The sequence below is a fragment of the Acanthisitta chloris genome, unplaced genomic scaffold, assembly GCF_000695815.1.
Source record: "Acanthisitta chloris isolate BGI_N310 unplaced genomic scaffold, ASM69581v1 scaffold11951, whole genome shotgun sequence".
Classification (NCBI taxonomy): Eukaryota; Metazoa; Chordata; class Aves; order Passeriformes; family Acanthisittidae; genus Acanthisitta; species Acanthisitta chloris.
The window spans coordinates 59441-71361 of record NW_008657708.1 but is presented as its reverse complement, the minus strand read 5'-3'; the positions used below and the strand labels follow the sequence as shown (position 1 = coordinate 71361).

The 11921-nt window shown below is 40.3% G+C and overlaps 1 protein-coding gene across 1 annotated transcript in view; it reads left to right on the top strand.

The window, feature by feature from the left end:
* Positions 1 to 11921, top strand: part of PARN (poly(A)-specific ribonuclease) — a 39065-nt gene that overhangs the window by 16554 nt on the left and 10590 nt on the right. The window contains exons 17-19 of the mRNA XM_009084833.1: positions 1647 to 1702; positions 4368 to 4454; positions 9787 to 9861. Coding sequence (XP_009083081.1) covers positions 1647 to 1702; positions 4368 to 4454; positions 9787 to 9861 — 218 coding nt within the window. The remainder of the gene's footprint in view (positions 1 to 1646; positions 1703 to 4367; positions 4455 to 9786; positions 9862 to 11921) is intronic.

The window sequence follows — 11921 nt, the reverse complement described above, 5'->3', positions numbered from 1 at the left end:
AGAACACCATGTTTTATTGAGCTGAATAGCATCGTGGTCTGTAGAAATACAAATTAACTTACAAAAATTTCTTCTTATACAAAATGATGTCGGAAACCAAAATCTCTGGAAATTGCTTGGGTTTGTGCAATGTTTGTGGGAAATGTCTCACCAGGGAGTTGGTTCTCTGATATGTATTGCAAATCAGCCAATTTCTCCCTCTGCTTTTTGGTGTTAATTTAATTTTCTTTGCAGAATCATTGCAAAAGAACATCAGTTTGCTTTCCTGCAGTTTGATCAATAACTTCCCAGTCGCAGTGTAGGAGTGAAGAATTGCTGTTCTTGTGCTTGCAGCCACATGTGGCTGTGCTAGTGGCTGAGCTGGACTGGTAAACTGGTCTGGGTTTAAAAGATGCCTTTTCTTTTTTCAGCTGGATCAGTGTCTCTGCACAGTTCATCACACAGCTGTGAAAACTCTCTTACTTTTAGGAGACTTCATCTTTATTTTTATGAAAACTGCTACCTACAAAACTTAGACTTGTTATCTGAGTGCTTTAAAAAGTAGCTGGTTCCAAGATTTTGCAGGAGCTTGTTGTTCAGATAGCTTCACTTCAACCAAATCTGCCTTCTTTTTTTTTTTTTTTTTTTAAAAATAAAAAACTGCTTTTGCTGTCCAGCATTGGATATTTCTAATTTTTATTGGTAAGGTTCTGCAATGCTCAGGGGGACACAGTGCATGTTATGTTGTGTCTTCCCTGAGACTTGGGAAGAGAAATTAGATGGGACTGTGTGTTATAACTGGTGCCAGTTCTCTGAACTGACAGAGTCAGTTTTTTCCCCAGTGTTAGGGTTTTTTTCTCTTTCTCCTGAGTATTTATAGCATAAACAAGTTACCAGCTGTTTTCCACTAGACTTTTCAGTGGTAACAGGTAACCATAAGGACATCATCTTCAAACTCTTAGAAACTAAGTGTGGTATGATACAAATAATCTCCAGGGAATTAGGTCAGTCTGTATGCTTAAAATGTTTGTAGCAGTTGTTTGTATCAGTTATTACTTAGTTGACTGTAACTGTAATCTGATAAGCATTTTAGAAGCTCTTGACAGTTATAATGCAAAGTTATTTATTTTAGCCCTCCAGTGAACACTACTCACAGCAAATGTTCTGTAACAGCAACATGGCATCTGTACCTATGACAGGATTTTAGGCTGTTTATCTCATTTTGGAAGGAAATAGTTTTCAGAGCTGAAGATTAGCTTTTATGGACCACATTTCTTGAATGCTTTGGGAAACTCTTCAGCTACATATTAAAGGACAAAAGACTCTGGTTATCTCCAGAGAAGTCATGATGGTTTGTACAGTTTTGGGGCTTTAAGGTCCATTCTGTCTAGAGATGGATGTGCATTGCTCAGAAAACGGGAAAGGTTGTGTACATTTAAAATTAGTAAGTACAATCACTAGCATGATGCCAATTAACTTTGAATCTGCATTATTAGATAGTGGATTAGACTTAGAGGGTCTGTTTGGTTCAATATGACTTAAGATATATTTGGGATGATTAATTCTGCTTCTTCAGAACAAACTTGTAGAAAGGGATGAAAAGGAAAAGCTTATTGAAAGGTCTTTAGGCAGCAATTTGCTAATGGTTCTTTTTCATTTTGCTTCAGGCTGTTTCTGATGAGAGTGATGGACATTCCCTATCTCAATTTGGAAGGACCAGACTGTAAGTAGCTTCTGACATTGTGAACTTAGTAGCATTCTGACAAATATCCTGCAGGGGGAAGTGTAAAGGTTAATTATTGCCTATCTGAGGCATGAGACATCAGTTGTGTTTAGGTTATTAGCCACTTATGAAGAGATTTAAATGTGTTTTTTTTAGCAGAGTAATAAAACCAGAAATTCTTCAACTTTGACCAGAGAATCTGCATTATGTGAATGTGAAGCCTTGGAGGTCAGTCTAGTCCTTAAGTAGGTGAAAGCCTCACTTATACTGTGAAGTCAGATACACAAATGTCTTGGAAGTGATACCCATCTGGGAGTGTTACTGATGTGGAGACATTTTCCACTCTGTGCCCTGGAAAGCTCAGACTGGTGTGTGACCCTTCATTTGATGCCAGGTTAACAGTAACAGGATGCAGTTCCAGAAAGATAGAAGTAACTATTGGAGAGGAAAATATATGCTGAAGGGGCATAAATTTAGTTTTTAATTCAGTCAGGTGGTCAGATCACTGAGCTCTGGCTCTGTGGATGTGTTGCAAATGGTTATCTCATTACATTGCATCCTTCCTTCCCCAACTGTTTGCTACTGAGTGGAAGAATGGATAAATACTTTGGGTCATTGAGAGAATGCCAAAGCTACTAATTTGTGAAGATGCTACTTCCACTTGCTAGCCAACTTACAGGATTGTTTTGATACTTTGCCAAGAAGAGTTGCCAAAAATGAGTCTGCCTCTGCAAGTCTGTCTCTTTTATCTGAAAGCCACTCCTGTAGAACACACTGCTGTGGATGTTACAGGAGAATCTGAGCCAGGGAGGCTTTCTGGGCTTCAGAGCTGAAGGTACAGCTAGGGGAGGCATGTTGGGCTGGCTGTTTGAGGTCCTTTTTGTGCTATTCCAAGGTGAAAACACTGCTGTAGCTCGAGGAGGCTGTTTGGTTGTTGTCTGTGGGGACAGTTTTTGCAGAGGAGTAAAGCCACACAAAGAATAAGGCCATTATGGGGTAGCTGTTTTTAAAAGAGAGGTGAGGCACAAGTGACTGTTGTAAGTTTTGCTCTGTGTATCAGTTTATCCTGTAGTGTAATAGCAAGTTCGTGCAATTTTTCCAGAGATAATGGATTTCAAATAACACAGGTTAAATGGTATTGCATATATGAACTTCACTTTCATCTTCTTCTTGTGTTACTGTGTATTAGAAATCTCTTTTAAAAATGAAGTTGCTGCACAGAGTGACTGCAAAGCAGCACAAGAATCAAATGTTTCTGCCCTGAGCAGGTTGAAGTTCTAGAGGTTTTAACAGGAGTCACAGTGAATTTAAGAATAAACTCATACTGGAAGGCTGGGAATAGTTTCTTCTCTGTAATCAATAGAAAAAGGCTGTAATGACATCTGAAACTGAAGTACAGTTTTCTACTACTGGTTTACAAATACTGAAACCTTGAGCTGCTAGCTCAGCAGGCTGTTCATCTTCAGTCAGTCAAGACAATTTGTGGAGTTTTGGTGTTTGACTTGTTTAGTGCCAAAAAATTTGAATTCTAGTGCTTAAAATTTGTGTCCTTTTGGGTTTTTTGAGGTAGTGGATTTAGGGATCCAAGCTTCACCTGTGCTTATGAAGGGATTGTTTCCTTTAGATACTTGTGTCTCTGTCCAATCTGACAGAGCTCTCAGGTGCTCATGGAAACCTGTAATACATTAGCAGAGAGTTTCTGGGAAACTCAAGCTAACCCCACTTGTTTTGAGTGAAACAGATTAAAGCACTTAGCAATAACAAGTGGTTGATGGTCTGATTTTGGACACATTCTCTATGATTGATACACTCCTTGAAAAACTCTCCTGTTTTAATGCTGAAAGCTGAGGAGATCAGAAACTAGACAAGTTTGTCTTAGAAAAGAATTCAGGAAGATAATTCACTGAGATGAAAGTCAGTGCCTATGTCTCTATACCCAGAGCAGAGAGAAGCTTTTCATGAGAGTGTTACCAGGTGGTCAGGTTAAAATCTGATCATACCAGGCTGTGTGTAGTTAACCCTTGAGTTACCTTTAACAAACTGGAGCAGTAAATTGCCAAGGGGAGAGCTCAACTTCATTGCTTCAGCCTCTGACATCACATGTGAAATGACAAGGGAAAAACTATCAATATGTCATCAATAAAAAACCAAACCTCTATAGATACCTGTGGAGAGACTCAATTCATGATGTGCTTATGAAAATGTACAATATTTGAACACTTTGCACCTGAAAATACACATGTTCCTCTTGTTTCTTTTTAAAATATGGGAGGAATTCACAGGCTGTAAAAGCTCAGCTCTCTCCTGCAGATACATTGTGGTGATTTCTTACATACAAATGGTTTTTACTGGCAAGGGCAAAGGTCTGTCTTGGTGAAGAACCTCCCTCTGATGCTGACCCAAACCAGATGTGCAGGGGCAGTGTGTAAAAGTGAGAGCTACAGTGCTAATTGCTGCATATAATGCTGTTCCAATTTCTTATACAGATGAGCTTGTAGGATTTAGAATGTCTTTGATGCACATTGTCATTGATGCTGCTGTAGTTTCATAGATCTTGGCCTGTTTTCTTACTTAAAAAAAGCAAGGACCATACTGGATGATTTTTTTGGAAAACATTCTAGTAGTGACTCTTATTTTAACAAATGTGGTTTTTTTTGTTTTGTAGTGCAGCCAAAACGAGACCATGTTCTTCATGTTACTTTTCCCAAAGAGTGGAAGACTAGTGACCTTTACCAGCTTTTCAGTGCCTTTGGTGAGTGATACAGTCTGTTCTTCCTTATAGGTGGAGTTTTTTGTCGTTAGCAAGTACTTCTGGTTTGGTTTGTTATTTTTAATCTGTGAATGCAGAGTTACTCCTGGGGTAGGTAATGATGTGTAGGTAGTGGTTACATCTTTTGTAGTTTTTGAATGGTGTCCTGTGGGTTTTCTGTGTAACGATGTATTGAAAATGCCTGCCCTGATTAACTGCTCTTCAGAAATCTTTCTCTGTGGTGCTTGCTGAATACTGAGGATCTTTGATCCTTTTATTTACAGCCTTTCCTGGAGGAGGTAAGAGGATATAGGTGGCTGAGGGGAATGGGGATTGATGTGAAAGCAGATAGAGCCTTTAGGAATAAGGTTCATCCTGCAGTCTGCAGCAAGCCACACTCAGGCTGCTATGAGTCTGGCAAGCAAGCTTGAAAACAGCCAGTTTGATTTCAGGATTGTGAACACTATCCAGGTCAGAATACACGAAAAAAAGATGTTTAATAACTGGGAATGGTATCAAAGAATCAACCAGGTTGGAAGAGACCTCAAAGATCGAGTCCAATCCTACCGTGGTCACTAGACCATGGCACTAAGTGCCACATCCAGTCTCAGCTTGAAAACCTGCAGGGATAGTCCTGTTGTAGAAGTACAAAAGCACATGGAGACCCAAAGTAGTGGGCTGTGGTCTCCTGATGCTGAACTCCTGTGGCTTGGTGCTCTGTGCAGGGTATAAAATTCACTCAGTTCCTTCTGACCTTTCCATGTGCACTGCAGCATGAGGTCAGTGTAACAGGGAGGGGTTAATAGTCCTGGCTGGGAAAGGCAGAATGCAGGAATGGAGGGAGCTGCAGGGATTTTTCTGGAGGTGCTGTGTCAGGGTCAGGATTTGGGCTCTGTGTCTGTGGGTTTTGGGCTCAGCTCAGTTGTGTTCCCCCAGGTGTGACACGCTGGCGCCGCCAGGGGGCGCAGGGACACAGCCCCCAATGTTCCTTCCCTGGGAAATTCCTCTCCCTCCTCCAAATTCCAGAGCTGAATCTTTCCATCCTTGCATGGCCAAACTCCTGGCGTTTGGACCCTACTTAATCTACACTTTGGGTTAGGTCCTGTACCATGGTATCTCAAACCAAACTGCAGATTCTTCTTTCCCAAATTTATAGGATCATAGAATTTAGGGGTTGGAATGGATTTACAGATCATCCAGTCCCAATCCCTGCCCTGGGTAGGGACACCTCCTCACTAGATCAGGTTGCTCAAGGCTCATCCAGCCTGGCCTTAAGAATTGTAGGAGTGCCTGTGCTGTTCAGTTGTGGGCACACAGAGAGTGGTGCAGGGTGAGGTTGTGATTAGCCCAAAGCCAAAAAAAAGACAGTAACAAACATGAATTATCCCTATTTATTACATCAGTTAAAGAAAAGCTCTTGCCTAGATTAAAAATCAGTTGTTAAACTGAATAGCTGGTTTAATTGGACTTTATAGAAATTTTGAATTTGTTTTAGCCTGGAATGAATTGAAGCAGAGTTGTAATCTTCCACGAAGCTTCTAAAGGAAAGCAGTGAAACAGCTGAAGGGGCTGCAGTGTCAGACTTGGAACTGGTTGAGGTTTGCTACTCTAGAAGGGTGTTCAGGAGTCTGAAACCTTTGGGCACTGTGAGCACACCAAGGGACACCTGTTCATGCAAGATGTTTTTGCAGCCTCAGGGGTGAATGTGGTTTCACTGTACAAGTACTTGCAGTGCTGTACAGTCTCTGAGAGCACTTAACTTAAATTTGTGTGGTTTATTTGGTCGTGCTGATGTGAGATGTGAAGGTGCTAAAGAAAGATTTGCTGGAATACAGGTTTAGTGTGCAGCCTTCACTTCTGGAATGAACATCTCAGATAGACTTTTAATTAAAATTTAGTCTATCAAAGTACTGTAAAAACTGCTACTTAAAATTCTCCAGTGGAGTCAAATGTGACAATCTAGTCTAAGGAAAACTTCTAGCACACAATATATGTGTATGAAGTGTTCTGCACTCATGTCCATGTAGGCACCAGCTCTGAGTGTTGGAAGTGTTCTGCACTCATGTCCATGTAGACACCTGAGCTCTGAGTGTTGTTTTTTTGGTTTATTGGGTTTTTTTGATTGTGGTGTGGGTTGATTTTTTTAAAAAAATTTTGTTGTTGTTGTTGTTGGGTTTGGGGGATTTTTTTTTTAAATTTTGTTGTTGTTGTTGTTGGGTTTTCGGGGATTTTTTTTTTAATGGGGTTCTAAAGATTTTACTTCTGGTGTTTTGGGTTTTTTCCCTCTGTACATTTCTGGCCTTTCCTCCTTCTTCTCATGCCAATGTTTCCTTCAGCTGTTCTTGCTTTCTTTCTAGCCTGTCTTCCTGCCAGGAAGGTGGAAGCTCTGTTAACCCTTCTCAATTATTCTCCAGGAATAATTTGTCTTTCATATAGCTTCAACCCTTGTTCACAGAATAAAAGCCTCAGCTGTGTATGTCATCTGATGCAGTCAGTGTCCAGAAACTCTTAGCAATTCTGTCATGGTGTCAATGTGGTAAATTTTTTTTCTGTGATAAGAAAATGGAATATATTCATATACATTTGTGGTTAAATGAAGGTCCATATAGTCCTAATATCTGAGTGTCTAATTGCCAGTAACTGTCATGCAGGAAATGTATAAGAGTATAAAAAGAAAAATGTTTGAATGGCTTCGTCAATATCATTTTATTATGTGCATTTCAGTGTTGTTTGCAAGACTGAGTTTACGTAGAGTTTTCAAATTGATTTATAGAAAAAAATACATGTTACTTTGTACCTTAATCTCTGGGGCAAAAAATCAGATTTTCATCTATTCCTGTTTGAGCAAAGATGTTTTATTTCACTTGACAATCCTTTACCTGGCTTATCCTTTTTTAGCAGAGGACACTGACAGTGCATGTAGCAGCAAGCAGAAAGGGTCATACAGGCTAACAGTGCTGTTGTTCCTCAAAGTATTGGAGACATTTGATCTGTTCTAGAAGTGCAGGGAGAGAAGGTTCCTGGTTTGTTTCTCTAGGGCTGATACTCCATGACATTGCTGTGCATGACTCATGTGGATTAGCCTTGCACTGGGTTGGCATGTGGCTCTGTTGATTGCTAAACATTGTACTGCTAGAGCAGATTTTTTTATTCCCTTTTCACCATACTCTTGAAGTGCACACTATTTACTGAGTGCTTAGCAGTATTGCTGAATGATCTAATTTATTAGTCTTATCTCTCCTAAATTCTTATCTCTTAATAATAATGAAATGTGGCATAGTCTGAAAAGAACATCTCCTAAGCATGGAGAATCACATAAGAGCATTTGTTGTGATTCTCTTCAGGCTGCAACTCTGTCCACTCTTTTAATGTTTGACTTTGGCTTTAGATTATGTATTTGAAGTGTATAAATCTGAGTATAAAGGCAGCATATGTTGGCAGGCAGCAAAGCCCTTAATTAGCTAAAATTACCAAGTGGTGTAGAGTGCAGCAGCCTTTCTGCAGCAGTGAATAAGGACCTGATACTGAAATGAAGTGCCATCAGCAGGCTGGATTTTAATTAATCTATTATTAACTGGTACTTAGTGAAAATGTGGGCACTGAAGTCCTTTTGAGTAGTGTCTGACCTCCTCAGGTGGCTTTTATCTGTCACTGATCCTCTTTGCTATTTTACACCAAGGCCACAATTGCAAAATGTGGAGGAGAATTTTTCTTTCTGATCTGGGCTGCATCCATAGCAGTGTGGGCAGCAGGTCCAAAGAGGTGATTCTTCCCCTCTGCTCTGCTCTCCTGAGACCCACCTGGAACACTGCACACAGTTCTGGTGTCCTCAATGTAAGAAGGACATGGAACTGTTGGAGCAAGTCCAGAGGAGGCCACAAAGTTGCTAAGAGCACTGGAGCATCTCCCTGTGAGGACAGGCTGAGGGAGTTGGGGCTGTGAGTGCACATGGAGCAATGTTCAGATGGTGCAGTAATTTCTGTTGCAGTGTCAGGGTCCTACCACAGCCACTGCAGTTCTGAGCTGCACTCACAGAGCAGTTCCTGCTTCTGTGCTGTGAGATGTGTCCTGCCAAAGGATGTTCTCCTGCAGTAAAGACCCTTCCCCACAGGCAACAAAGATCTCTGTTGTTCAAAGACTGAATCATTAGAAATTGAATTTATTTGCCCTAAAAAGTGTTTAAAGGGATTGTAACATTGGAGTACTCAGTGTAGGCTCTGCTTAGTAGCAGCCTTAGCCTTTGAGTACAGAGAAACACCAGAAACCATACTGAATTAATTATGGGTTTGGCAATGAGCAAAATGATTATAGCTTAAACTCCTAAAGAGTTGGCTACTCAAATGTACAGCATGCAAATGAAACGTATCTAGGCTTTTATTTTTTTATAATTGGAAAATCTGTTTATAATCTGGCTGAGTTTCAGAAGAGACTTCTCTAACCTTGTAACCTGTAAGCTAAATTAGATTTAAATAGATTAAACAACTGAGGATAAATGTATTTTAAGCCTTTTTGCATCATTGTTTTTAACCTTGTAATGTCTGAGGGTTAATTGGTGGTGTAACATTATAGATAGCTTGATTTCCTAGTGTACCTGAAAAAAATGGCACCAGTTTTCCATATCTGAACTGTAGTAACAGTAGAGCACTTAAATCAGGACAGGAGGTGTAAACAGATTTCAGACTATAATAAGACCTGTGTCTGGAATGGGAATCCTTTCCACTGCTTTTCCTTGGTTATGAGCTCTCTTAGTGCTAATGTGGCATTTTAAGCCATTCACATAGAAAATGCACTAACTACTTGATGAATAGAGGAACTTACATCCAGTCACTGTCCATTGTAACAGCTTCCAAATGAGGTCCATAATCTTGTGCCTTTGTCCTCATATTGACTCCAAGTGTTCATTGCACCTCCAGGATGTGATGTGTAGTGGGACCCAAACAGAGTTTGACAATTTAGTGTTGCAATAACTGGAGTTCTCCATTCGTGTGTTCAGCCTGCCCTGCTCTGCTGGAATTTATCATCACCCAAAGAGCTGTTCTCTGTTTACTCATGGGTTGAAATCCCAGCAAAGAGCTTCAGGTTTTGTTGTGAAATTATATAGAACCCATGAAGGAAGAACATGAGGTCTGAGGGTGTACAGTATGCACATGCAGCACTGAATTCCTGAACAGTTCCAGGCCCATGTGCAGCTGTGTATACACCTCTCCAGGGGACAAAAGCCTTCTCAGGTACAGGTACTCAGAGTTGACTCTCTTCTTCTACATCATGGCACAGCAGATCAGATCTGTGACTGAGCCTAAGATAGTCCTAAAAATTTCTTTTTTGCCTTTTCTAGGTAACATTCAGGTTTCGTGGATTGATGATACATCAGCATTTGTATCCCTGAGCCAGCCAGAGCAAGTGCAGATAGGTAAGTGCTGCTGAATTTCCTTCAGCATTGAGACTTTAACTGGCTCCTGCAAAGTGCTCTGAGCCTGATTTATTTTCCCTTAGCAGCCAACACTGGCACTTAATTCTTTTTACCTAAGGCTTAGGTGCAGTTTCATAACATCTCTGTTCTGATTATGAGGAACTTCTACAACATTTTAAGACCACTGGTTCGATTTGAGAGTAATTTTAACTTGAGAATCTCCCTGAGAATGTTTTTCTTGCTGTTTTAAAATGCAAAAATACACTTAACCTGAAATTTTAAATACACGTGAAAAGCAACTGCTTGTCATAAATGGCAGGCATTGAAATGATGTTAAGCTGTTCCATGTGTTGGTGCCCTGATACATGAGCTCATACAGACTTCAGTGTGTGCAGGATATCTTCTTCCTCTGGGCACTGGGCAAACCAGTGCATTTAGTCAGCAGGGGAGCAATGGACTAAAGCAGGTGCAGCAGCTGAAGCTGTGACAGCCTTTCAGTGATTCTGTTTAAATCATTAATCTTCCTGAGCTTGGGGGTTTCTCAGACAGAGCTGCACTTTATGGTGTACTAGTGTTTTATAAGGTTTACTGTAGAACCTTCTGCTTAGCATCAGTGCTGACCACCACAGTGTAAAAATATCAGAAGGACTTTGTGTGTGTAGCAAATCTCACTGAACAGGGGGAAGTGGCAGGTGTTGAACCTGTACAGTATTACCCAAAGTCTTGGAAGAATTCTGTTTCACATGGCTGTTCTCACCAGTAAGTTAAGGTGAAACTGCTGCCAGATACATTGAGAAAGGAGACTCTGGCAAGGTGGGGTTAGTCTCTTCTCCTAAGGAACAAACAATAGGACAAGAGGCCTCCAGTTGTGCCAGGGAAGGTTCAGGTTGGATATTAGGGAAAATTTCTCCACTGAAGGGGTTGGCAGGCATTGGGACACTGCCTAAGGAAGCAGTGGAGTCACCATCTCTGGAAGTATTTAAAAGGAATGGAATGAGGTGGCTAAGGAGCAAGGCACAGGATTCTCCTGTTCAGTAATAAGGTGAAATCATTTGGCCACACAGGGTTACATTTCTGTCAGAAAAGTCTTGCAGGTCTGAGCTCTTTTTTGCTTTGAGTAGTAATAGACATTGAGACTTTGTTTGACCAGAACAAAAATGTACTGAGCATAAGTCTTGCAGGTCTGAGCTCTTTTTTGCTTTGAGTACTAATAGACATTGAGACTTTCTGTCTGACCAGAACAAAAAAGGTACTGAGCACTTTACACTTTGAATTTGTAGATTAACAAATCTGAACACTGTCCTAGCAATCCTGGAAATTAAAATTCTCCAGTGTTTGCTTAAAGCTATTTCTGTACTAGTAAATGCAGAGATTGAGATGGGTCTGAGCTCTTTTTTGCTTTGAGTACTAATAGACATTGAGACTTTCTGTCTGACCAGAACAAAAAAGGTACTGAGCACTTTACACTTTGAATTTGTAGATTAACAAATCTGAACACTGTCCTAGCAATCCTGGAAATTAAAATTCTCCAGTGTTTGCTTAAAGCTATTTCTGTACTAGTAAATGCAGAGATTGAGATGTGGTGAATTTCTGCTTGTGTTGCTCAGGAATCTTGACTGCAACAGGAAAATGAATTACTGGTTTTACAGTGGAACCTGTGGTATAAATCATATTAGAAGTGTTCCACAACTTGCAGCATTACTGATGCAGAACTAAGAGGACAGATAATAGACCAAGGCACCTGCAGCCTTAACTTGTTCTCATCATAAATAAACAAAATCCCCCAAACCCAAAATGCCTTTTGTACCCTGTAAGTTTGAATATATTTGGGTTTTTGGAAATGATTTGAACCAAAAGCTGTGAAATGTATTAATTACTGCAGTATTGAAACAGGGTGCAAAGGTTAAGTTGCTTGAATTCTTTCAGTAATTAAATAACTTCACTTTAAGGGAGTTAAAATTCTTTATAACAATCTACATCCATGTGCATAGCATGAAATATCTCAGTGGACAGTACAATCCCCTCTGTTCTTGGTCAAGAGAGATATGTAAGAGAGTTTA